We start from the raw sequence: 26,932 nt of genomic DNA, 5'->3' as shown, positions 1-26,932 counted from the left end.
TTTTTGCACATTTATGTTTCCCCTCCTGGTCATCCCTTTTTTCCCCTCAAGACTGACAAATCCCTGCAAGAAAATGAACTGGTTTCTAATCTACCCACTATGCGATCATACCAATATATTTCCACATTCATCACATCACTCAAAGAAAGCAAACAAGTTGACACACTTGAGCCGTCGTATGTGAAGGAAACCAAAACCAAAACTGAAGAAAAGGTCGGCAATACAACCCTCAAAACAGAAGTACCAGCAGCAGTAGAAGGTCAAAAATACTGAATAATTGATATAAACCTAGGAGAGAAAGGTGGGAAATGAGAATGGCTAAAACATGAGCTGGAAAACAGAACGTCTGGGAGGAAGAAAAATGGAGTTGATGCAAGTGTGTAGATTTAAAAAAGACAAAATAAAGATGGAGAGAGAAATAAAAATTCTAAGGTGGAATATTGAATTTTGGTTTATGAGGATATTAAGGAGGGTAAAAAAATGAAAGAACATTAAAAAAGGAGAACAGAAGTACTAAGATATAAAGAAGGAAACAAAACATTTAAGGGAACTTAGAAATTGCTGAAGACTTTTAAAGTGAATGGCATTATATAAAGTTTTAGTCAAAATGAAAGAAATTAAAAGAAATAAAACATCAAAAGGACTGAGCACCTAGATTATAGCAAATCAGCAAATAAAATGCATTTCAGGTTTCCCAAAGAATATTATAAAGGGAATGGGAGACTACCTCATGTAATACAGAATTGAATCATTAATTTAATTCAAGAAAATAAAAAGAAGTCAGAAGTAAGGAGCTAAATAAAAGTGAATCCCGTTTGTCAAGATTATAAAATGTTGTGAAAGACGGTGGGTGGGTTGATTTAATCACATACTGCTAAGTACGATGACAGAGAGAGTAAGAGGAGTGACAGCTTCTGTCCATCGATACGTTACATGAAGGTCAAGCAATGGAGCCTACCAGTATGAAGGTTGGATATGAAAAATATTTTGACAAGCTAGTGTTAGAAGTGGAGCATTTCCTAGCCAGTTTTCTTCAACAGATCAAAGTAATATACAAGCATGAAAGAGCAGAAAGCAGAGTGTTAATAAACCAACATGTAAAACAAAAAAGGACAAAAAAAGTGGAGTCAGACAAGGGTGTCCAGTGTACTGTAGGTGTTACTTTTGTTACTTTCATTTTGTTGTGTGGAGGCACTAGCAAATAATACACAAAGAAATGAGAAAACATTCATGAGTCTTAGTGTGGATAGCAAGATAAGGCCTTGGGTTATTTAGATGAAATTACAGTCTGTAGCCAGGATATACAGGTATAGCATGCAGTAAGATTGTGTCAAGCCCAAAGACTGAAATTAAAAGAAAACAAATATAAAGGTGAAAATGGAGAAATTTGATGAAGAAGTAAGGGATACACTGTTTGTTTTTTGTTTTTGGGATCAAGTTGAACAGAGAGAAACTGAACAGACTCCGAGAAGAAAACACAAAGGAGAGAGGGTTGTGGATATGGAGACTTTAAAGAGTGTCAGGTAAACCTAAATAAAAGGACAAGTGTCTAATTGTCTGTGTATGCGTGTACATCCGGTTGTTATCTCTCTGTCATAGCAAACATTTATAGTAATACATTAGGAGTTATAAGAAATGAATATTGTATGAAAACAAAAATAAAAATCAACCTCTGCCACCTATCCACAGGTACCATGTCCTGTCACTCTTTGCATTATGAGACCAATGGAGGGTTACAAGTGTACATCTCAAATGCCATTTCCCCAGAAGCGTCAAAGCGACCAGGCAGCGGATACAAAGCCAGCCACACACTGACAGGAAGAGCTGTGTCACCTTTCAGTGCTTCATGCTCTTCCTCTCTCACTTTCACAAAGATAAAGACAAAAAATATACTCTGTACCCAAACTGTCATCTCATTTTTGGATGCCAGGTGATGAAAGAATTATATACTGAGAAATCAAGGAGAATTTTCATGTTGTCCAGATATCCACATGAGTTCTTCTCTAGGTATTCTGCATAGCCCCCACACATTACTAAGACATGAAGCTTACATCAATTTGAGACTTTAAACTGAGTGACCATGGATGAATGTCTGAGTGTGCCTTGTGATGGACTGCTATCCCATCCAGAGTTGGTCACTGTCTTACATCAGATGCTCTCAGGATCAGCTCCATCCTCCCAGTGATCCTGAACTTAATAAAGTATGTTTGATAATGAATACTTTCAAACTTTGTGTGCAATCATAAAAGTGTCCTCCCATCAGCCCCAGCACACTCCTGTTGCCTATTGAGAATTGATCTAATAATGGTTGTGACTGGCAAAAGTAGAAGTAGTCAGTGCGATGTTTAGGAATCATCTGACATTAGGAATAAATCATAAAGAAGGAACCCGCATGAAGCAGGGCAGCTACTAGCTAAAGTTAAAGCTTTTCATGCTCTCCTTGCCCCACAGATCATGTCTTAATGCTAGAACAAAACACAAAAAATGCTGATTTCACCAGGAGTTATACATTTTATATTCTAAAGCAGGAAAGAAATGAATAAAACATCAATTACTCTTATTAGTGACTACAGCTTGAAAAAGAATGGTGTATCAAAACCCAAAGCTAACACACCGCACAAAAATCTATTACCGCGCAATCGCAAAAAGACTTCATTCCTTAAAGGACCAGGGGCCTCATGTATAAACGGTGCGTACGCACAAAAATGTTGCGTACGAACGTTTCCACGTTCAAATCGCGATGTATAAAACCTAATCTTGGCATAAAGCCACACACATTTCCACGGTAGTTCATACCCTGGCGTACGCAAGTTCTCCGCTCTGTTTTGCAGAATGGCGGCACCCAGAGTCAAAGCAGTGCTACTATTCCAGTGTGGTTTCCCTTTCTTTTTTAGATCCACATGCCTGACGTGGCTTTATAAATACACTGAAATTAACCAAATATTGTTTATTAGTTTAATGCATCTGATTGTAATTAATCTGTAACAATATAATGGTCCACGGAATGGTCAAACTATTCTAAATTCCATAGCTGCTTTAGCATTGTTACTGTCACTGCACCTTCTTCTTCTCCTTTCAGCTGCTCCCATTAGGGGTTGCCACAGCAGATCATCTTTTTCCATATTACTCTCACTGCACCACTCAGAGTATTTATATCACTGTATCTGAGTGCTATATTCTTGCTGGGACTGGTGCAACATCGGAAGGATAGATGGATAGAATAATTTAACACATACTACGAAGATAATTCAATGTTCCTTAAAAGTTCTGAAGAATCAGCGTTCTAAGCTTACAGATGGCTTAACGTCTATTACAGAGCTGATTGTGTGGCGATTGGGTATTTGGAGAAAGAAAAGTAAGGACAGGAATTGGGAGTTAGTACGTTTGAAAGAGACAGTACTTCTGTAATAAAATATTTCATTGAAGGTCGCGCATGGTGCAGTAAGCATCTTGCGTGGGACATGAACAATCACTGTGTTCCCATGTTTAATAACATGCTTTAAAAACCATCATCATGAAAATGATATCATGTATACTTCTTAGTATTTTAATTATTCAGAGAGCTGTAATATTACGAATGTAATGGATTCTGTGTACTGTCGGAGGAAGAGAAAGCCCGGAAGCACGTAGTGATTCATGCATATAGAAGATCAAATGCAAAAACAAAGCATTTACCGTGCTACTTTAGAGAAACTAGTAAATTAAACGATTTTAAGATGAAGTTTATGATGTTCTACTTTAATGACAAAATAAACTACGTGATTAAAGTGGAAATTTCGTGCTTTTTTCCCCCACTGTGTGCCTTTTTCTTTTCTCTGTACCCTAATAAGCTTTCATATGACACTCAGACGGTGGGCTACAGCGACTTTGATATCAGACAATTCCTTTTTTATTTCAGGCACTGTGTGAACTTGAGTTTTCGAGTTTCTCCGACACTCTATGACACTATATTCAAAGAGGCATAATTCTGGGAGGAGACGGGGCGGGACAGCAGGCGCATGCACGTGCATTACTTTTCATACTGACCAGGATTTATGTAGCAGAAGAACGTGGAAGGTGGCGTTCGCACAGATTTATGCTCCTGGATTTTTTTGTGCATACAAACATTTCCGTTTTTGTGCTTACGCCATTGTTATAGTGTGACTTCTACGCACGGCGTTATACATGAGGCCCCAGGTATCCTGTGTTTGAACAATCAAAGGTAATTCCCAAGAGCAGACGATTTTCTAAATCTACCACCATCAGCTCTGTGACACTGAAGCAGTTTAATGTGAAGAGCAGACCTCAAACATTCAGTATGGTGCTGCTTCACTACAGCAAAATAGTTGACCCCACACTAATAATCATAGAAAAGGATACACAATAACCAGCATACTTCCAGCTATAAGGAAGTAGAGGAATGAAAATTCCAAAGCCAACAACCACAAGGTAGATGTAGAAGAACCAAGCAATGAACTGGAAGGAATGTAACGGGAAGGACCAGCCATTCACCCTGGATCTCTTTGGAGGTACAACTTGGTCAGGCCTGTTGCTTTCTGATTCAGGACGAGTCTGTCGTAGTTTTCGATCATAACAGTTCATCTGAAAAAGAGAAGAAAAAAGAATAAACCAAAGCAAATGAAAAAATCCTGAGTGAACAATCGGGCCGCTGTCAGGGCCTTCTGCCCCAGCATTATAGGCCCCTGAGCAAAGTAGAGCATTGGGGCCCCTGTTTTGATAGCAAAACAGACACATACATAGACATCAAAAACATTGTGGACCCCTTTGCTTCTGGGGCCACTGGCCAGTGCCCATTGTTCCCATTCATTAAGACGATCCTGGCCACTGTTCAATAATAAATTAATGGACCAATAACGTTAGATTCTATTTATGTTAATCAGATCGAAACTGCTACGTTTTCCTGTATGTTTAAACAAATTGGTGTCTTTGTGTGTATTCAATGCATACACTATTTGGGAAAAACTATGTGGACACCCCTCTCCAAACAACTGAATTCATGTGTTTCAGCCGCACTCATTGTTAGCAGGTTCATAAAATTAAAAACATAGCACTTCAATCTCTATTGACAAACACTGGTAGTAGAATGGATCGTATTGAAGAGCTTTGTGACATTGAACACAGCACTCTCAATGGATGCCACCTTTGTCACAAGTCAGTACATTAAAATTTCTTCTGTGCTAGATCTACCCCGGTAAACTGTGAGTGCTATTATTGTTAAGTCGGAAGCATCAAAAAGTCATAAAGTTATCCACCATGTAAACTCACAGGGCAGATGTGTAGATGAACCAATATATAGAAACATAATATTTAACAACTTATGTGCTCAAATGCCAGTGAAAGAAATAAGTCTTTAATGATGTCCTAAAAGTAACTAATATCAGGGAAGACTTAACATAAGTTAAGCTATTCGAAAAAAGAGGGAGCGGGCACACAAAAGCCTTGCTTCAACCTCAAGTTTGGTCCCACTAACAGCGTCTGGCTAGAAGATCACAGTGCTCTTGTTTGCGTGTAAATGTGAAGGAGTTCCAAAATGTAAAAAGGGACCATTCCTTTCAAATGTCTAAAAATAAGTAACAAGGTTCTATGGCAAACCAGAAGCCAATGGAGTGAGGTCAGTATTGGTAAGATGTGGTCATGCTTGTGAGAGACCATCAAAAGTCGAGCAGCAGCATTCTGAACTAGTTGCAGATATCGTAACAATGCCTGATCAATACCTACATACAGACAGTTGCAATTGTCCAAGCTTGATGGAAAGAAAAAAGCATGGATGACCTTTTCAAAATCATTAAAGGAAAGAAAGACCTTAACCTTAAGGGAAAAATCTCGGCTGGAAATAAAAATACATTTAACTACAGAGTTTACCTGTTTGTCAATTTTGAATGAGCTATCAAAAATCACTTCTAGGTTCTTAACTGAAGAATAATGTATGGTAACAACATCAGGAACACTCAAAATGTCTGTGTTTCCAAATAGGACAAAATCAGTTATGGAATTGACGAGTTTAAGAAAGTTCAGTGCCATCTAAGTTTTAATATCATTTAAACATGCATGGAGAGACAATATTGTTTCACTCTGTTTTGATTTTAATCATTTTAATGGCAGATAGATTTGACAATTATCAGCACAGCAATGAAATGAGAAGCAATAAATTCCTGATAATCGAGCCTAAAGAAAGCATAGTGTACATATCAAAAAAAGAACTGGCCCAAGGATGGAAACCTGAGGAATCCCACAAGTACAAGGGGCTCAAGAGGATGAAAACTGCCTCTGAAACAACAGGAGCACAAGAGTTCTACACTTGGATCTTCATGAAATGGGTCTTCCTGGGCAAGAAGCTGCACACAAGCCTAAAATCACTACACACAATGGCCAGGCCTTGGCTCTGGTGGTGTAAAACCTGCCGCCATTAGACTCTGGAACAGTGGAAACACGTTCTCTGGAATGATGAATCACACTTCACTATTAGGCAGTCTGATGGATGAATCTGGGTGTGGAGGACGCCAGGAGAACACTACCTTGCAGATGGCATAGTGCCTACCGTAAGATTTAGGGGAGGAGGGATAATGGTCTTGGCAGTTTTTTAGGGTTTGGGCTCTGCCCCTTGGCTCCAGAGAAGGGTAAAGTTAATGCGACAGTATCGGTAAACACAGAAAAGAAGAAAGAGGTAAGAGAGGAGGAGGAGGAGGTTGGGAGCATGCACTGATAGCGCTCTGCTGCACCCCACCCACCACAATGAACCACTTGGATTGGGACCCGAGTGCAGCGGGTGACACTTTAGCACCACATTGGAACCATGTGAGGTTTTTTTTTTTTTTACAGTTGCTGGAGTGCCAATCCTGACACCAACCCCCATGTTTTCTCTGTACGTTGGAGGACATGCAAGCAAGTAAGAGAATGAGCAATGACTATCACACACTATTCAACAATGGGTTTGTCTAATTTTGTTTTACCCCAAAACTCAGCTTTCTTATCAGACCTAGCTGGGTACAACTTGGTCAGACAGGAACTGGCATGATGAGAAAAAGACGTACAAATTGTCACCAACCTCAAGACACATCCTGAATTGTAGACTGCAAGAAAACCACATAAAATGTTTCAAGACATGCACACTTACATAAAGAGAGCAGCATAACGAGCGTCCTGCGATAGACTCAGATGTGCTAACACAATTCTGTTGCATGAAATTTGTTAGCCACAGGAACGCAAACAGAGACACATCTAACCCTTACTCAGCTCTGCCAAAGCGCCGTGATCCCACTTTAAACATAAAGGGGTGCTGTTGAATCACCACTAGGCCTGTCCTAATTGCTACTTCCACACCATCCCATTTCTCCATAGGAAGTGACAAGCTACTGAGCACTTGCCCACATACCGAGCAAATTGTGAAAGATCCAGTGTGCTTTTATATCCTGTCAAATAAAAAAACACATTTGTTTGTTCTGTGACACAATATTTACTGTATATACAATTAATATAGACTAGTCAGTAGTTTATCAATTTCTGAAATCTTGAAAAAAAGTAATTAATTATAATAAAATGCTGTTAGGATAAGTCTTCAGCTGAATTATCACAGCAAGCCTAAGTGAAGTAAGCTTTCACAAGGCACTGATTAAACCAGTGGTTCTCAATCTGTGGGGCAGGCCCACCTAGGGGGGCATGAAGTAACAAAAAGGGGGGCGCGAAGATGTGAAAACAAGAATCGAAAATATGAAAAATACATCTATTGAAACCAAAACAAATTAACTTAAACTACATTCTGATACTAGAAAAATAAATACATAGTTAGATAAATGTCTATAAAAGTTAAGTAGGTATAAAAAAATATGCATCTATGATATATCATTAATTTAAAAAGAACAAATTGGTATTAGTGGGCTCCTTTCAAAAAAACGTTAGAGGGGGCGCGATTAAAACTGTTATGAAAACTCGGGTCGCAAATACTTAAAGGTTGAGAAACGCTGGATTAAACTCAACCAAAGCCAATTTTATTTTTATTAGACTGTGCAGCATGTGCTTGTGATCTTGTAGAATGACCAGAAGGGTGTGGACAACTACTCGGCCAAGATGATCAGAACTGTGATAGCCAAGTTTGGAACCCCAGAGGTTTATTTTTTTCCAGAAACAGTGCTGACTCAAGCTTTTGTCTTCCTCTCTGTCATCATCATCAACTGAACAAACACTGCCTGTAAAAAGTATTCACCTCCTTTTCATATTTTAATGTTAAACAACATTGAATCAGAGGTTTTTAAATGTGTCAACAAGAGACTCTTTAAATGTGAAAGTGAAAACAGATCAATACAAAATGGTCAACTTTGTATAAATATAACACAAAATAATTGATTTACCCCCTTCAAGTCAGTATTTAGTAGTGTAGGAGGAGAACGGTCATCACAGATGAGATGGCGAGAAATATGTTTCCTAGATGGCAGGCCAGTGCAACGACACAAACTAATAAATAACTTTTAACCCACCCAGTATAAAATAATGGATGGACCAGCTGAAGCCAGGAGTCGGGAGCAGTTCAATCCCCCAAATGTCAGGTGGCAGTGGTTCTCACATGGAAGTCCAGTCGGGGCACCCACAAGGGTGATTGGGATATGGAGTCTGGAAGTGCTGCCCTGTCAGGGTCCTTATGTTCCAAAAGAGGGGACTGTTGTTGGAGGACCATTCTACTTTCACTATGACCCTGGAGGTGCTTCCCAGAAAACGTGGCGTGGCCCTGGAAGCATTCCCGGGTCCGGCATAAAAGGAAACCCACTGCCACACTCAACTGGGGGCAACACTCAACTGGGGGAATGAATGAGGAACTGAATTGGTTCATTGTGATTGGAATTGTATTTGTCGCTGATTGCTGGAGGAGGTCTATGGAAAGGTGCTTTAGAAGGAATACAAATCCCATGTTTTATTCATACATTGTGTGATGTATTAATGTGTCTGTAGTTTGGGGCTCTTGTGGTTTCAGTAGATACACCTTTGGCATCCATGACAGCCTGGAGTTTGTCTTCACAGGTCTCTATCAGCTTTGCACCTCTGGACAGAACATGTTTTCCTCCTTCTTCTTTGCACATCTGCTCAAGCTCTATGAGGCTGCATGGGGCTTGTGAGTGAACAGTCTTTCTCAAGTCCGGCCACAAATTCTCAACTTGACTGAGATTTGGACTCTGACACTCCAGGGCTTTAACACTGTGGGTTTTTTAAGTTATTGTAGTGTAGCTTTGGCTTTATGCTTGGGGTCGATGTCTTGCTGGGGAGGTGCAGGTTTTTGTACACTGCATTACATCAGGTTTCCCTCCAGAATTTCCTTTTATTTTGCTGCCTTCTTTTTAACATCACAAGCCTTCCAGAGCCTGCTGCAGAGAAGCATCCACACAAAATGATGCTGCCACCCCCCTGTTCCATGGAGGGGATGGTGTGTTTTTGATGATTTCAGGTGTTTATCCTGCGTGGCACAGCGAGCCTAAGGTTTGAGGCAGAATGACAATGTGCACCTTATTTTTTTTAATAATGGAAACCGTGATACTCTGCAGTAGTTGTGTGGGTGCATAGCCTTGTGGCCATAGAGTACTAACAGGGGAATATAGTAATTAATTATGCTTGTGTGGATTAGTGATTTGCGCCACCATCCCTCATTAGCAGTTCTTTAGATCAGGAAGTGCAGCACCTACAATACCAGATCTAAAACTAGTAAAGGTGGACAGGGGGGATTCTGTAAAAAGGCTAGCCTGATGGAGAAATGGAATGAAGGGAGACAGAAAGTTAAAGTATGAATTGTAAGTGAGGATGTATCCTTGATATACAGTAGAAGCAAGCCCACGTGCAGAGCAGAGTCGACTCTTCCCTGCTGCAGCAAGTGACAGGGGAGACGGGCTTGGTATCTTTCTGGAAGTACTGATGGGAGGTGGAAGAAGGAGAGCCGAAGGGTCTGAGTTCTGAGTCCATCCTGGTGACAGGAAGTGAGATGGACACAGTGCATGTCGAAGGGCAAACTGTGGATAGCTGCATACAAGCGTCGGTGTGAAGACGGAATTGACAGAAGGGATATGGAATTGCTAAGCTTCTACATTTGTAAAGAGTCGAGGTATATGATGGAGCTCAGTTAACAGGTAGAATATCGGGGAATCACTTAAGGATTGCTGCACAGTGAACAAGACTTATTTTTCTATTGGTTGTATGGGTTTTCATTATTTTTTGAACACTCTTCTATGCTTCTTTTATGGATATTTATTTATTGAAGGATTTTAACTTCACAACAAAAGGGATACAGTTTTTGTTGATGTTTTTACAATAAATATGCACTTGGCACTTTTTACACCAGAACTTGCTGTTATGTCCTCACTTGGCCTAATCCATCCTATGAACTATCCATGTCCTGACATGGATTGATGCCTATATCTCGGTGTATCAGGGTATCACAGTCTGATGGCCAAAAAGTTCAATTTTGGTCTCAACAGAACATAGAACCTTCTTCCAGTTGACATCAGAGTCTTCCCATGTGCCTCCTGCTTTGATGGAATGTACATTTGTTTCTCTTTGTCACTCATTAACACACATTAATAAAGCTGCAACTGGTGAAGCACCCAGACACAATTGTTGTCTGCACAGTCTCTCCAGTCTGAGTCACTGTAGCTTGAAACTTCTTCAGAGATCTCAAAGGTCTCTTGGTGGCCTTCTGCACTAGTCTTCTTCATGCTGATCACTTAGCTCTTCTGGATGGCTTGCTCCAGGCAGATTTTCTGCTGTACCGTACTCTTCCTATTATTTAATGACTGATTTCACTGGACTCCAAGGGATATTCATTGACTTAGCTGTTTTCTTGTCTCCATCTCCCAAGTTGTGCTTTTCAATCCTCTTTTCAAGGAGTTGCTTGGAGTGTTCTCTTTTGTCTTCATCATCGAATAGGTTAGTCCACAATACTGATTCACCACAAGATGGACCTTCCAGATACAGGTGGATTTACACTGCAGTCAACTGAAACCCCAGACTGGTGATGTCTACTGAGCTAACTCTGTGACTTCTTAAACTAACAGGCTACACCAGTGAGGATTTAGGTGTGTCATATTAAAGGGGGAGAAAGTTTCTGCAATCAATTATTTTGTGTTTTATATTGATAATTAATTTAGACCAATTTGCAAAGATCTGTTTTCCCTTTGACATTAAAAAATTGTTTCCTGTTGATCATTTTTTTTAAAAGCCAAATTAAATGCACTGTGACTGAATGTTCTATAATAGTAATAGAATGTGAAAATTTCCAAGGGGGTGAATAATTTGTATAGGGATCGTACTGTATCTTAGTTATGATGTTGATAAACTTTAGATTTTCATAATTTGTTAATCTTTGTAATTCATTCAGTTTCACCATTTAATTGAAATTGTGTTTATGTACATCATATTGCGTGGTTTAATAATTTGCTGTTAATGCATTATAGTTTTAAATATGTATACACACTTAGCATACACTCAGCGAGCAATGTTATACAAAAATAAATTGAAATGAGCAAAACTTTCAATACATTACCAACTCCAAAACAGTGTTATATTTATTTTATAAATGCATTTTTATAAGGGCTGCTACTCAAATATATCCACTGTGGACTGTAGGGGGTGCTCCTCCTCCCAAAGCAGCCAACACAGACTGGCTCGGACACAAGTATTAATGCACAAAAGAGTTTATTTGTGGGAGACCCTTCAGGTAAGCATTTCCCACAACACCAAGCACAATCCAGCCAGTAAATAGCAAGCACATAGCAATGCTCTATAATTATTTTCTCTCTTTCTCTCTCAGTCACTGCCCACTCTCTTCCTCCCAGTAAGCTTTATCTCCTTTCTCCTGACTCTAGCTCCTGAAAATGAGGCAGGCAGTTCCTTTTATATTGCCCTCAAAAGTACTTTCGGGTAATGCTGGAGAATGACAAAGAAGGGCTCCCCAGTCTCCGCAGCACCCCCTGGTGGTACCCAAAGAACCCAACTAGGCTGAGTAGATGAACTCCAATTTCTGTGGTGCCCTGAGGGAATCCATGGAGCTGCTATCTGGTAGTCCAGAGAAGTCAATGCTGCCCCGTGGATGCTACCTCCCCTGTACTTACATCTTGAGGGTGTCCTGGCCAGGTAAGGAGGCACAGGCCGGTTTTGTGAGTTTTACATGTTGTGGTTTAAAGCCCAATGCCTTGACCATCATTGATAAAATACCACCCCACGCTTGCTGTTACAGCATGTAGCAGCATCTAGGTAAGTCCTGTCATCTGCATGAGTCCATTCCTGCTGTCAATGAGGCTCTGGCCAGTGTTGTTACTCCCTGGTTGGACTTCACTGAGTAAAGAATTAAAGGGCCCTTTAGATATTCAGTCAGTTTATTTGAGGTCAACATCGCTGGGCTTCTCACAATGCTCCGTGGTACTGTCAGCCCTTGTGCTCCTACTAATACAATCTAAGAGCATTCATCTTATAAATGTACTATTAACTTTAATCTGTGTCATTCAATCCCAAAAGCACCCCAAAATCATACCCTGTTTCACCTTCATCTACTTGTTTATTTAGTTAACTTTGGAGATGGATTTATCCAAAGCCACTTACAGGTCAAACACACAATGGAGTATAATAAAATCAGTAATCAGTAGGTCAAAGTTTAATGTTTTAACTGCCAGACGACTCCACCACCTTCCAATTCATACGCTGTCCTGCTACCTATAATTTGTTTCATTTGGATCCCTTTTAGATGATTCCTCAATTTATCCATTATTGACCCCATAAAGCACTTGAGGTTTTCTGCAAGTAGGTGCCAAACTGAATACAAGGCAGAGATCAACCCTGGATGGTACACACCAGCCCATCATTATGCACACTCACACACGGACCCACACTGGACTCTTTTAGAGTTGCTAGTTAACTTACCCTTTGGCATACTGATGAAAAAAAGAAATAGAGAAACTGGACACATGAACAGATGTCTATACTGACCAGATCAGTTTTTGAGCTCAGGACCTGTGAAGCAGCAATGCTAAACACTGCATCACCACGTTACTCCCTTTTGCTTGTGCTCAAAATTGAGGTTACAGTACAAAATTTGAACTAATTGACCGACTAACACTTTACTCATCAAAAAGACTCACTTTGCAGCCATCTACTAAGACTAAATGCTTAAACCAAACATGAGCAGCAACTCCATGCAAACCTTACCATACCAAAGAATGCCACACCACTGTTTCATGAATTTTCATAACCACATGTAAATTTTAGGGAGTTTTTAAATAACAAAAAAAATGTTGCAAAACTACAAAAGATAAGAAATGAAAAAACAAAAGACAGACAGAAAATGGATTTAGAGAAATTCAAAAGACATTCCAAGGACGGAAACTGCAGTGGTGAGTCAAAAATAAAAAGAGGAAGAGGAAGAGTAGCAAACAAGATTACTTTCAGATAGTGAAGTGATTAAAGGCTACCAAAGATCCCTCAAACTCTGCAGTCTGTGTGTAGTTTGCATGTTCTCCTCAAGTACTCAGGTTATTTTCTAGGGACTCTGAACTGGTACTATATGGGTGACATGATGTGTGTATAAATGTGGCATTCTGTCCAGGATTGGTGCTTGCCTTGTGCCCAGTGCTGCTAGAATTGAACCAGACTTCCTATGATGCTGAAGTGCATTAAGGGGGTTTGATAAATAGATCAAGCAATGGGTTATAGATGGAGCCCGTGGACGAGATTAAACCAACAATCATGTTCTTTATAGGCCAACACTACAGGTAGCAGGCCACAGTGCCTAACAAGTAATATGACCAGACAGTCCCAACTTCATGCAACCTAGTTTCCTCAGAAGTAACTGAAATATAACAATATATCCTGATTTTAATAGGCTGCCTATCTCAAAAGTTTTATTGTACAGCAAACAAAGCTCTGTTGACACTGCCATCAAACCACCAATCATACAAACCCTCTATGCTGCACAGACGCTATGCAATCATAAACCCTTCGAAGCTCCAATCAAAAAGTGTGTAATGATTTGTTGTAGAAGTTGTCACAGGAGGCTGGGGGTCAGACGCAGCTGGGACGCACTGGAAGGACCGGGAGGTGGCTTATACATCCCCGAGGGGGCAACCACCCTGGATGTTGAGGGGACCACAGGGAAGGAGCAAGGAGCCTCAAGCCCACTGGGGCCAGTGGCCACCGCCAGGGGGGCACCCCGAGCATCGTGGAGCCCGGGAGATCGACACTTCCGTCACACCTGGGAAGGTGGAGGAAGGACCTTCCAGGGACGCCCGGAGTGCTTCCGAGTGCAAGGGCAGCACTTCCGCCACATCAGGAAGTGCTGTCGGAAGAGTGTCATCAGGCACCTGGAGAACATCCGGGTGGGAATAAAAGGGGCCGCCTCACTCCAATCAGGGAGCTAGAGTTGGGAGTGGGAGCAGGACAAAGCTCCCGTGAGGAGAGGAAAGGCGGCCCACGGACATTAAGAGAAAGGCCTGTGGAGGGTGATTGGTGCTGGGGGCACTGTGTGCTGTGCGGAACTTGTTTAATAAATGTGTGTTTGTCAAAGTGCTGGTGTTAGTCTGGTGGTGTTCGGACCCGGGTCTCACAAAGCGTTAAGTGTTTATTTGTGAAAATGTTTCTGTTTCCTATGACCTGAACCTCTCTGATGATGATGATGATGAGACAAAGAAATCATTAAACACATCAGGAGGAGTTTGATGATTAGGAATGAGTTAACACACAAACATACATGCTGCACATGTGTCCTGGTTTGGGACTTTAAAAATCTGGACACCCTACTAACAAGGTAGGGACTGTTTTATAAAAAGTCATGTGAAAAACTGCACCTCCTTTCAATTCGGTGGTTTAACAAATCACATGCGAGTGAATCAGAAGAATTTCCTCAGCACGTTGAGGTAAGAACACCAACACTGCATCAGGAGATATGCAGTTGCCTATGGTAATGGACTCTCTTCTTTTTATCTGCTGCCTGGAGCGCACAACACACGGACATCACATCTGCTTCGATCCCAGAGGTCCTGCCTCTTCCTCTCCATGGGATACTTAAAGAATGGCATTCCCAGAAGTCGGCAATTCAGATTCAACCCAAGACCGAAGAGTATGGAACTCTGCTATGATGAAACAAACTAATTAGCTTTAGCGGAAGCACAGAAGGACATCCAACATACTAAATAATATATTAAAGGAACTTTTCTTTTCTCCAGTATTCTTCTTTTGCATTAAACGGTGTGCTGACTGGCCTCCAGCCTGCTATTCTCTCCCTCTTGCTTATTCATTCAGCTAACAATTACGTAGTCCTTATGAAATCTTAAAATTAACTAAATGTAACTTGACATGACAAAAGACGTGACAGATTTCAGAGAAGTGTAATATATTTACGGCAGCAGTACAGTGGTGCAGTGAGTGGTGCTAATGTCTTTTTTATAGATCATCAGTTAGAATCATATTTTCAGTCATTGTGTCGTGTCTGAACATTCTTTTAAAGTTTATATTTTTTTTGTTTTCCCCGAGTACTTTGGTTTCCTTCTCACTTCCCCAGAGATATACAGTAACTGCCAACACTAAATCAGCATAAGTGTGGGGGTATAGCCTACTCTGTGATGCCAGGATCAATTATTTTGTGTTTTATATTTGTAACTAGCTGTACCCCATGGCTGTGCCCACACAGTAATGAAACAGGACAAACTTTAAAAATTAATAGACATTGGCACTGTATCTGATTGTGTTCAGCTCTGACAGGAGAGCGTCCCCCACGTGGGGAGAAAAGCACATGGCCGTGATATTTCTGGCAATCAGCTGCTGCCCTCTAAAACACACCGAGTTCTGATGTCTTTCTCAAAAACGTCAAACATTGCTCCTTAACAGTCTGTAGATGATAATACCTGTTGAACAAACAGGTATCTCTAGCTAAGCGGAGGCAAGGTGCACTCCAACACATGGTGAGACGTAGACCAACTCAAACAGAGGCTGGCGAGTGAACGAGGAAGGCCCCGCCCCATTGCTCTCAGCCCACAGCCACTCTATTGGATTTGCATAAATACTTCGGTACCGCAAGTGAACTATGGTACTTAGCACAATGAGAGAAGTCACAAAATCAACCGGAAAGTTCAAGCAAATTATAGAAAACAACCAGATTAAGTAATTCAGACATACAGACAGAACACGCTTGGATCACAAAATTTTTAAAACCGTTTCTTAACGTGCACTTATGGGCCAAGGGTAACCTACATTCCAAATTTCAAGTCCCATGTCCTCATGGTTCGGGAGATTTCGTGATAAGTGAGTCAGTGGTATTTGGCTTTTATATATATTAGTGTGGTATATGGCTGGCCGTTCATCCCGGCCAACACCTCCACGCTGCCACATGGAGCCCTCCTGGCAACATGAAGGTGCCCCGAATTCCAGCAGGGCATCATGGACCTTGGAGTTTTTCTTCACAGCCCTGCTGGATACCATGGGGGCCACCAGGGGACGCTGCAGGGAGGCCCAGGAACTTGTACTTTCCATATAGCCCGGAAGGACTTTCCAATCACGGGAACAGAAGAGATGATATACTTCCAGGCTGAAGAAGAGTTTAATCTGACCTGGAAGTGCTAAGAATCACATGGACTGGGGGGATCAGAAGCACTTCTGAGTCATGGACTATTAAAGGATTATGGGAAACCCCAGCGAACTGAGCCAAGTTGGGAGGAAGAGTGACTGAGCTCCTGGGAGTGGAGGAATAGGATTGTGTTTATTGATTATTATATTTGATTGTTTATTGGAGTATTGTGGAGTGGAGGGTGCTTTGTGCACTTTAAATATTAGAATAAATAATATTTGGACTTTTTATCTGGTGTCTGGCGTCTGGTCTGAGGGTTCAAGGGGACGACAGCGCCCCCTATCTGTCACAATAGATAGATTAATTTTGACCGTTTTACATCTTTTTCGGTTGATTGGTGTCAGAAAAGACAAATCCACTGTGATTCAGTGTTGTATAACAATAAAAACTCCCAAGGGAGTGAACACTTTTTATAGGCACTGAATCTAATTTTAGGGCTTAGGTGAGGATTAAATGATCATGACTTATATCTTGATAGGAAATTTAAGAAATGAAAGAGAGTTGTTCTTATTATTCCCTACAAGCATAAAACTAAAGAGCATTACAGCTTATGTTGAAGCGTGATAATCCTTCAGAAAGGTGTACTGCTGCTCTTCATGCAAACACTGACATGTAACCCTGATCTGTTATGGGATCAGCTCCTTACAAACACAGTTCAGGTGACTACGGACCACCACTAAACACTGACCTCCATCTACTCTTAGGAACTACTAAAGAGGTGGGCCAAATCCACCTGGCGACTCTCAACAAACAAGAACTGCAAAACTGTAGCCCACCTCAAAGTCTCACCTATAAACATCCAAATTATATTATCTTGATACAAACTATAAAGCCTGGAAGTGAAGGTTTACATTAAATATATCCTATGTAATATATAAAGAAAAAAGAGCTTCTTAAAAATGTAGAAAAACAAATAAGCTACCCCACTTTATTTTGTATTGTACCTATATAAACACAATCCAAAGACCCCTTTCAAATGCAGGTACTATATTTTACAGCTATTTTATTGCAGGCAGATTAAGTGACTTGCTCAGGGTCACCCATCAAGCTGGGCTGAGAACTCGACCTCTTGCATTTTGGTAAAGTCCAGTTCGCCACTGCACCACACTACCACAAATCTGAGGGACTCATAAAACAGAATGCTGACGATTTTTCGTCATGGCAGCAAAGAATCATAAACAGAAATGTTCCAGTTCTTTTCTAATCATAAGTATGTTACCAAAATTAATGGAAAAGCACACCACGGGTATTGGAGGAGTGCTACATTCTGAGTTCCTCAATGTGTTTAATGACATCTTGGTGAATTTCTGTCTAACTGAGCTGTTAAGTTGTTTGTAACGTAGGAATTGTATTTGTGTTGAGCTCTTCACTTGTCTTGATCAGTTTTGTCACCTTGTCCTGTAATACTGGTCCCAGACAGTCCCCCAGACTGATGTTTACTCGGTTATTTTGACCTCTTTGTAAGTCGCTTTGGATAAAATTGTCTTTTAAGCAAATAAATGCGAATGTAAAGTCAAACGGATCACACATTTTACAAACTTAAAATTGGCTTTTTTGTTTGTTTGTTTTTAATCAGCAGTACAGTATTCTCTTGAATTGACAGACTAATAGAAACACAAGCCAAATATAAACCTGAAAGATGCATTTTAGGTGTTTTCATGCTGCTCAAAAGCAAATGGGTGGGTAGAGACTGTGGAGCTGGATGCAACTTTTCTGAGGCTACATAGAGTGCCACTGTCCAGAGTGATTCACAATATTAACACAAAATAACATGTATTTATATAGCACATTTAATACAAAAAGGGATCACAACGTGGTTTACTAAAATAATAGGAAGACTGCTGTAAGAAAGAAAGAAAGAAAGAAAGAAAGAAAGAAAGAAAGAAAGAAAGAAAGAAAGAAAGAAAGAAAGAAAGAAAGAAAGAAAGAAAGAAAGAAAGAAAGAAAGAAGCATAAACATAAATTAAATTTCTGCCGGCTATGGTCAGTTTTTAACTCTGTCATAATTGCAATGGCAGAGTCTAATTTGATAACATTTGCTAAGATCAGATGGCCAGGAGGAGTGAAAAACAAGAACTGCAGCAGGGCAGATGCTGACGAAACATAAACCTCCAATGTTAAAAGACCACCCAACCCTAAAAGAATGTGTCTAGTATGGATTTGTTTTATAGCTAAATTTGAATCAAGAAGTTCTGGTTTGTTGCATTAAAAATTATGGAAGACAGTAAGGGTTATTGTGGGTGGTAAAGACTATCAAAAACTCTCCACTACAAAATAAAATAAAATAAAATAACAATAGGTTCTGGCCCACTGTGATCCTGAATTGCATTAAGCAGGTTGGAGAACATATGTCAAAGACATGTAGGTTAGGTGAACTGGTGATGCTCAATTGTGTATTTGTCTTTGCCCTGCGATGAACTGGTGCCCATTCCGTGGCTGATCCTGCCTTGAACCCAATGGTTGCTGAGATAGATTCCAGCTATACCACATGACTCTGCTCTGAATTAGTGGGTTGGGATGATGGATGGATGGATAATTAGTATTATATTCATAATCTGTGAGCAGTCAACATTACCAAATCTAATTATTTGGACTATGGCTGGTCATTATTCAGGAAGTGGATGTAGAGGTTGTACACTCCTACAAGGTATTTCAGGGTCTGCATCAATGTGAGATTGGACTGGTCTTATAACACTGAAGAACTATACAAAAAAGTGCGGAGCAGGCTCTTATTTAAGGAGACTGTGTTAATTTAATGTTGGAAAAGACATCCTTTACATCTTCTTTAATTCTGTAATGACAGTGCAGTTTTCTACACTTTGATGTACTGGGCTGGTAACATCACTTCAGGAGAGGCCCATTGAATCAACAGCTGATTAAAAAGAGTAAGCTCAGTTATGGGACACACTATGTATCCCCCCTGGAGGTCGCAGCAAAGGAGAGAATGAAAACAAAACTGAGTGTCATTATGAACAATGCTGCACATCCCCTCTCTGCCACACTAACACTGAGGACTTTCAGCCAATGAATTATTCAGCAGAAGTGTGTCAGGAAAAGCTACTGGGACTCCTGTATACCAACAACATTACACCAGCATAACGCCTCACTGGGACTGGAACTGCCATGTCAGAAATGTTGTATGCTTTTTTATTTTCTTCCTTTTTAGTCATTCTGGTGGTCATGCTCAGACCATAGTGTGTGTCTATACAAATTTATCTATTTATTAATTTATTTAGTCATTCAATAATTTAAAGAGCTTTCATAAAAAGCCAAATTTCCTTCTGGGGACAAATAAAGTTCTCAATCTTAAATCTTATTTATGAAAGAAGATATTTGCAGCCATTTAACCAGTTTTAAGATGAATTTATAAAACAACAAAACACTGAAACACTTTAACAGGCAAAGACGGACATCATTACTTATTACAAAATAATGTTAACAAAAAATGAACTTGAAAAATTAAAAAAGACTTGCTCCTTACTTGGAATAATTTGGGCACAGCTACACCCCCCCTTAATGCCCTCCCTGCTTTGCTCATCTCTTCTTTTCTGTATGCCTTTCTTTCTCCCACCTCCTAAGTTTCTTTCCTGCCACCTCTTGGGTTCACCTCATTGACAGCCATTCTACAATGAATGGACTGTCTAAACCCATGGTGGCTATTTAGAACTTGTGATGGACGGGTACCATGTGCCAGGCTGGTTCCTAACTTATGCCCAGCTCTGCAATCCTCACATGAATTAACCAGGTTAAAGAAATAGATGGGTGGCTGAATTTCAAACCACTCAAAGTCTGCTGATGGCAAATGTGGGTATCATTCTTTTAATTTTCAAAAAGCGTGATATCTGATAATTATATACTTTAATTTCTTACAGTATGATTGCTTCCATATTACTCTCTTTGGATTATTAGCAGTTTATGTAAAGCACAGTCAGCCACTGGTGGAAATTAAACTGGCATTATGAGATGCACAGAACAGTTAAGTTCTGGGTCCCCGATACATGTAGCACAGCTTCAGACCCTTAGTAGCTCCCTACTCAGAACAAACACTAGGAAGAAATCATCTACCTCCTACAGGGCCTTCAATTACCTTTAAAGTGTTTCACACTACAATGCCTAATTTTAAGGTTACAATACACTGAAATGTACAGAAGGGGACTTTCACTGGGTCTGCATGTGAGGGTCCTTCTGCCTCAGGATTTCATTGGTAGACAGTACTATTCATTGGTCTTGCATAGTTTTAGATTCTGGCACTGTTGTGACAAGTGTGTCTTGTGTTACATTTGTCACCGTCAGCCAAATAAGATAAATAAGTCACAAAATGGTCCATTTAGAATTTCAGAGCCACTCTGCAATTGAGCCATAAATAGGGAAAGAATAATAAATAATTAACAAAAGTGAGGACCAATGAAGAAAAAAATCCTTGTTTTTTTTCTACCTTAGATATATGACCACAGTTAAAATCTTAAGTAATCCGATTATAAACTGCTCAAAAAAGTTAAAGGAACACTTTGAAAACACATCAGATCTCAATGGGAAAAAAATCCTGCTGGATATCTCTACTGATATGGACTGGGTAATGAGTTAGGAACGAAAGGATGACACATCGTTTGATGGAATTGAAAATTATCAACCTAAAGAGGGCTGAATTCAAAGACACGAAAATCAAAGTGAAAATATGATGCAGCAGGCTAGTCCATTTTGCCAAAATTTCATTGCAGCAACTCACAATCCTACTCAGTAGTTTGTATGGCCCTCGTGTGCTTCTATGCATGCCTGACAACGTCTGGGCATGCCCCAAATGAGATGACGGATGGTGTCCTGGGGGATCTCCTCTCAGATTTGTACCAGGTCATCACTGAGCTCCTGGACAGTCTGAGGTGCAACCTGGCAGTGTCAGATGGACCAAAACATAATGTCCCAGAGGTGTTCTATTGGATTTAGATAAGGCAAGCATGGGGGGGCCAGTCAATGGTATCAATTCCTTCATCTTCCAGGAACTGCCTGCATACTCTTGTCACATGAGGTCGGGCATTGTCGTGCACCAGGAGGAACCAGGACCCACTGCACCAGCATAGAGTCTGACAGTGGGTCCAAGGATTTCATCCCGATACCTAATGGCAGTCAAGGTGCCGTTGTCTAGCCTGTAGAGGTCTGTGTGTCCCTCCATGTATATGCCTCCCCAGACCATCACTGACCCACCTCCAAACCAGTCATGCTGAACGATGTTACAGGCAGCATAACGTTCTCAACAGCTTCTCCAGACCATTTCACGTCTGTCACATGTGCTCAGAGTGAACCTGCTCTCATCTGTGAAAAGCAGAGGGCACTAGTGGTAGACCTCCCAATCCTTGTATTCTATGGCAAATGCCAATCGAGCGCCATGGTGCCGGGCAGTGAGCACAGGGCCCATTAGAGGACGTTGGGCCCTCAGGCCACCCTCATGAAATCAGTTTCTGATTGTTTGGTCAGATACATTCACACCAGTGGCCTGCTGGAGGTCATTTTGTAGGGTTATGGCAGTGCTCATGTTGTTCCTCCTTGCCCAAAGGAGCAGATACCGGTCCTGCTGATGGGTTAAGGACCTTCCACGGCCCTGTCCAGCTCTCCTGGAGTAACTGCAGATACTAGTCCTGCTGATGGGTTAAGGACCTTCCATGACCCTGTGCAGCTCTCCAGGAGTAACTGACTGTCTCCTGAAATCTCCTCCATGCCCTTGAGACTGTTCTGGGAGACACAGCAAACCTTCTGGTAATGGTACGTATTGATGTGCCATCCTGGAGAAGCTGGACTACCTGTGCAACCTCTATAGGGTCCAGGTATCGCCTCATGCTACCAGTAGTGACACTGACCGTAGCCAAATGCAAAACTAGTGAAAAAACAAATGAGGAGGGAAAAAAGTCAGTGGTCTCCACCTGTTAAACCATTCTTGTTTTGGGGGTCCTCTCATTGTTGCCCCTCTAGTGTACCTGTTGTTAACTTCATTAACACCAAAGCAGATGAAACTAATTAACAAGCCCCTCTGCTACTTAACTGACCAGATCAATAGCCCAGACGTTTCATTGACTTGATGCTATCCTCTGATTAAAAAGTGTTCCTTTAATTTTTTCAGCAGTATATTTTAATAAAAGTCCTCACTATGACTTCCCTCTGTTCAGAGACCGCACGTTGTTATATTGTTTTTTTAATGATTCAGCTTGTTTATTTAAATAATTATTTAACAAATTCCTTATAAAGTTATTTCACAACCTCTTTATTCTGTCACCTGGAAAGAATATTCTAGGTGACTGACTTTCAAACCCTCTTCAAAATCTAAATTCAGAACATCCTGACCTTCTCATTAGTCATTTAGAGCCTCTGCTAAGACCTTATTGTTACCAGTCGTTCATTTCACTCACTTGGCCTTCACTAATTTTGCTTTACTTTCTGCATTCACACCTCATTTTACTGCTTTGCTACTTTGGTATTCTAACAGCCTTGGAATGCTGACTTGAAAATGCACTATAAAAATATAATATATAACTCACAGTGCTGGAAATGAAAGGCTCTATACAGATTTATTTATTTGACATCAATGGCTGTGTAATGAATACTGTGTGTCTTGATTGTTTTGTACAGAATTTTAGTAAAACAATGAACATGGAATACACGGTATAAAGTTTATGTCTTTGAGCTCTGTGGTTATAAAATAATTTTTTTTTAGAAGCGACGTCTCTTGATTACTTAGGAAGTGATGCTGCTTTTCACAATACTGAGCATGAAAGGTGCTATATTAAGTAATGTTTGTTTTTTAACTAATCAGCATAAGACTTTATTGCTTCATAAACAATGCATTTTGCAGATACGTCCGAACATTAAAACAACGAAACATTTAACATATTTGCTTAATAGTTATGACGCATTTATTGTTTTGTTTCTTGTTTGACTTGGAAGTGAAGCTCTTTGGGAGTCTGAAAGGTCATAAAAAAATTAATTACGGCTCTGAATTATATTATGACTGTGCAACAGACATCTTCATTTCAAAGAGTGTTATATGAGAAGAGCACAATATAAAATGAGTCGTTACTCCTTGGATGAGTGACACGCACCTCTCGAAGCTATTCAAGATATTATTGAGTCTGCAAGGCTGGCACATAAAAGTTATATTTTGTAATCATTGTGTCATGGGCCTCTTAAATGATTTCAATATATATTATTTTGAACCGAAAAAAACCTGTATAAAATAATAATGGACCTCTATTTGCTCCATAATTATGATGAATATATTGAAATGAGACATGGCTGTCAAATGCTGTTAATTAGATACAATTGTAGTTAAAAATAATTTGAATGTCATCCTAGCAAACACCAGCAAAGCACTGCAAGCTAGCTGGGTGCTTAAACACTGCCATATAACATAGAATTAATATAATCAAACATATAAAAGTGACAATGTGCACTTGCCTTACTTACCAAAGAAGTAAAAGCACAGCAGCGCTGAAAGAAATGGTGCAAAAAGTCAACAGGCCGGGAAGACGGGGGTGAATCATTTCTGTTAACCTGGACAAACCGGTAGCCTTGAGCCCTACCGAAAGAAAGGCAGGAGGACATGCTGATGAGAGTTCAAGTCTCACAGCCGACAGCTTTTGAGGAGGTTGATTCGAAGGGTGAGAATTCCAACACGTCCTCATCAGATTTGCTTACAGAGGAGGGAGAGATTGAGAGAGAGGAAGCCGCAGAAAGGATGTGTAGCTGAGGCAGCCTTTAGTATGACTTTAACCAACACGTTAGAGGAAAAGGAAGAAGAAAAAAAAAAAAAGTTTTGTTTCCTTTACTTTAGTGGGTAAGCTTCACTGAGAAGAAATGTCTGCCATCCTGGTCTTGAGACTTTAATTAAAAGGGAATGCAACGGTTTCAGAAAGTATTCAGACTCCTTCACTTTCTCCATGTTCAATTGTGTTGTTGATTCACTGTAATTTTAAATGGGCACAATTGCCATTTTTGCCCATCAATCTACACTTAATAGCCCATAATGACAAACATGTTTTTAGAAAGGTTTGCAAATTAATTAAAAATCAAAAACTGAAATCTCTTATTCATGTAAATATTCAGACCCTTTGTTGTGGCACTCCATATTGTGGTCAGGTGCATTCTCTTTGCATGTATTATCCTTGAGATGTTTCTAGAACCTGATTGGACTTCACTTGTGGCAAACTGAAGTGACTGGACATCATTTAGAAAGGCACACACCCATGTATATGAGGTCCCACAACTTACACTGCATGTCACGACCTGAAGTCCAAGGAGCTCCCTATACAGACCTCCAAGATCAAATTGTGATGAGGCCTAGATCAGGACAAGGGTAGAACACCATTTCTAAATCTTGTAATGTTCCCAGTAGCCTCACCAATTCTGAAGTGGAAGAACTTTGGAACCACCAGGACTCTTCCTAGAGTTGGCCATATGGCCAAGCTGAGTAACTGGGTAAAAAGGTCCTTGGTCAGTGAGATGCTAAGAATCCAATGTTGGATTCTGTTGGAAGGATGACCATATCAGCAGCTCTGCACCAATCTGACATTTATGGTGGAGTGGCTAAATAGAAGCCACTCTTGACTAAAAGGCATATGACAATGAAAAGATCCTTTGGTCAGATGAGACAAAATTTGAGATCTCTGGGCAGAACTCCAAACACATTGTGTTGCAAAGATCATCACTTGCCTAATCCCTATGGTGAAGCATAATGGTGGTAGTATTATACTAAAGGGGTGCTTCTCAGGGGCATGGACAAGGAGACTAGTCTGAATTGGGAGGATAAAAAAATGCAACCAAATGCAGAGAGATCCTTGAAGAAAACCCACTCTAGAGTGCACATGACCTCAGATGACAATGGCTCAAAGCATACAGCCAAGAAAATATTGGAGCATCTTCAGGACAACTCGCTGGCCACCCCTTGAGTGGCACAGCCATAGCCCAGACTTAATTCAATAAAACATGCATGGAGAAACATAAAGATGGCAGTTTACTGATGCATCCCATCCAGTCTATAGGAGCTTAAGAGGCTCTGTCAGGAGATATGGAATAAACTGTCCGAATCCAGGTGTGCAAAGCATGAGGAGACTTACCTAAGAAGCCTTAAAGCTGTCATTGATGCCACAGGTGCCTCTAAGTACTGAACTGAGGGTCTGAATACTTACATGAGTAAGAGTTGTTTAGTTTTTGATTTTAATAAATTTGAAAACTTTTCTGAAAACATGCTTTCGCTTTGTCATAATGGGTTGTTGAGTTATAGATTTAGGGGCAAAATGGCAAATGTATTAATTTAAAATGAAATCTAGAAACACAGCAAAGTGTGCAGAAAGTGAAGGGGTCTGAACCCACTGCACATCCTAATATGTGACACGCTGTACCAGGCACATAAAGCAATGGCTGACATGAAACCATAACTGTTTGACAATCCACAAGAGCCACTTTCCTTAGCCAAAGCGGTGTTTTTCTCTCTCCAGTCTCTAGTATGTCATCGCTGCATACTAAAGCACTCTACTAAAGCAACTGGGATACCACTAAGTGTCATTATTCTGGCCCATTACAGTGTGCAGAACAGTTAGTACTGAAGTGCAGGGCCAAGACAGGTTTGTGTTTCTATCTTACAGCCCCATGGACCTCCAGTAGGTTTACATCCTTAGCAGTGTGGTATAGCGGGTCCCCAGCTCCCGTTCTAAGGCCAGTTTTTAAAATAAATAATCACCGCGCTCGCGGCTTAGCGAGGGGACGTGGTGGTTGTGTGGCTGAAGCAGTTCTCAGGGCGATTTGCGATGTGGGCGTTTCTCGCCTAAGGGCACAGGTGAGAGACCGCCGCATCCGTGATTGTTCCTGGGGCTGTTAATTTGCTACAGCTGCCAAGCCCTCTTGATATATAGAAGTGCGAGTTGGCTAGAGGGGAAAAGAAAAGGAAAGAAAAAAAACTGAAATGAAAGAGAAAGGAAAAGACGGAGGTTGCTGGAAGGAAGTGAGGAGAAAGCCGGTGTGAGAGTGAGAGAGTGAAGGAGATCGAGCGAACGAGCGAGAGCAGGCTCGAATGCAGTTGGACTGTGGGCCCTAGTGAGGTGTTTATCTAACACCTAGGGCAGGTGATTGTGGTCGCTCCTGCTGAGCATTTTGAAAGGAGCAGGAGTAACTAGCGAGGGGGGTGACTCGCCGTGGAAGTCAGCGGGAGTTGGGAGACTTGGGAAGATAATCTCCAGCGTGAGAGTCCGGGCCGTTGGAGAGAAGCCAAGTCCCGGTCTGGGTTGAGTGCACAGCCGAAGCCAGGGATCAGGAGGCCTCCAGACCTATTCTGAAGTGGGAAGAAGGTCACCCGCAGGTAGAGTGGCTCCC

The 26,932-nt window shown here is 40.8% G+C and overlaps 1 protein-coding gene across 3 annotated transcripts in view; it reads right to left on the bottom strand.

The window, feature by feature from the left end:
* The window catches only part of zdhhc11 (zinc finger DHHC-type containing 11), an 85,766-nt gene that overhangs the window by 39,496 nt on the left and 19,338 nt on the right, over positions 1 to 26,932 (bottom strand). For 2 of the 3 annotated variants that reach the window (XM_028817343.2, XM_028817344.2), the window contains exons 1-2: positions 24,032 to 24,284; positions 4,360 to 4,581 (exon numbers count right to left, since the gene is read on the bottom strand). In XM_028817343.2, coding sequence (XP_028673176.1) covers positions 4,360 to 4,581; positions 24,032 to 24,169 — 360 coding nt within the window. In that variant the 5' untranslated portion in view covers positions 24,170 to 24,284. Of the gene's footprint in view, positions 1 to 4,359; positions 4,582 to 24,031; positions 24,285 to 26,932 lie in introns of those variants that run through there. The other variant, XM_028817345.2, reaches the window with a different exon arrangement.

Source organism: Erpetoichthys calabaricus, chromosome 13 (assembly GCF_900747795.2).
Source record: "Erpetoichthys calabaricus chromosome 13, fErpCal1.3, whole genome shotgun sequence".
In the NCBI taxonomy this organism is placed as follows: Eukaryota; Metazoa; Chordata; class Cladistia; order Polypteriformes; family Polypteridae; genus Erpetoichthys; species Erpetoichthys calabaricus.
Note: the sequence above shows the minus strand (reverse complement) of the source record. Positions and strands in the feature narration are given on the sequence as shown.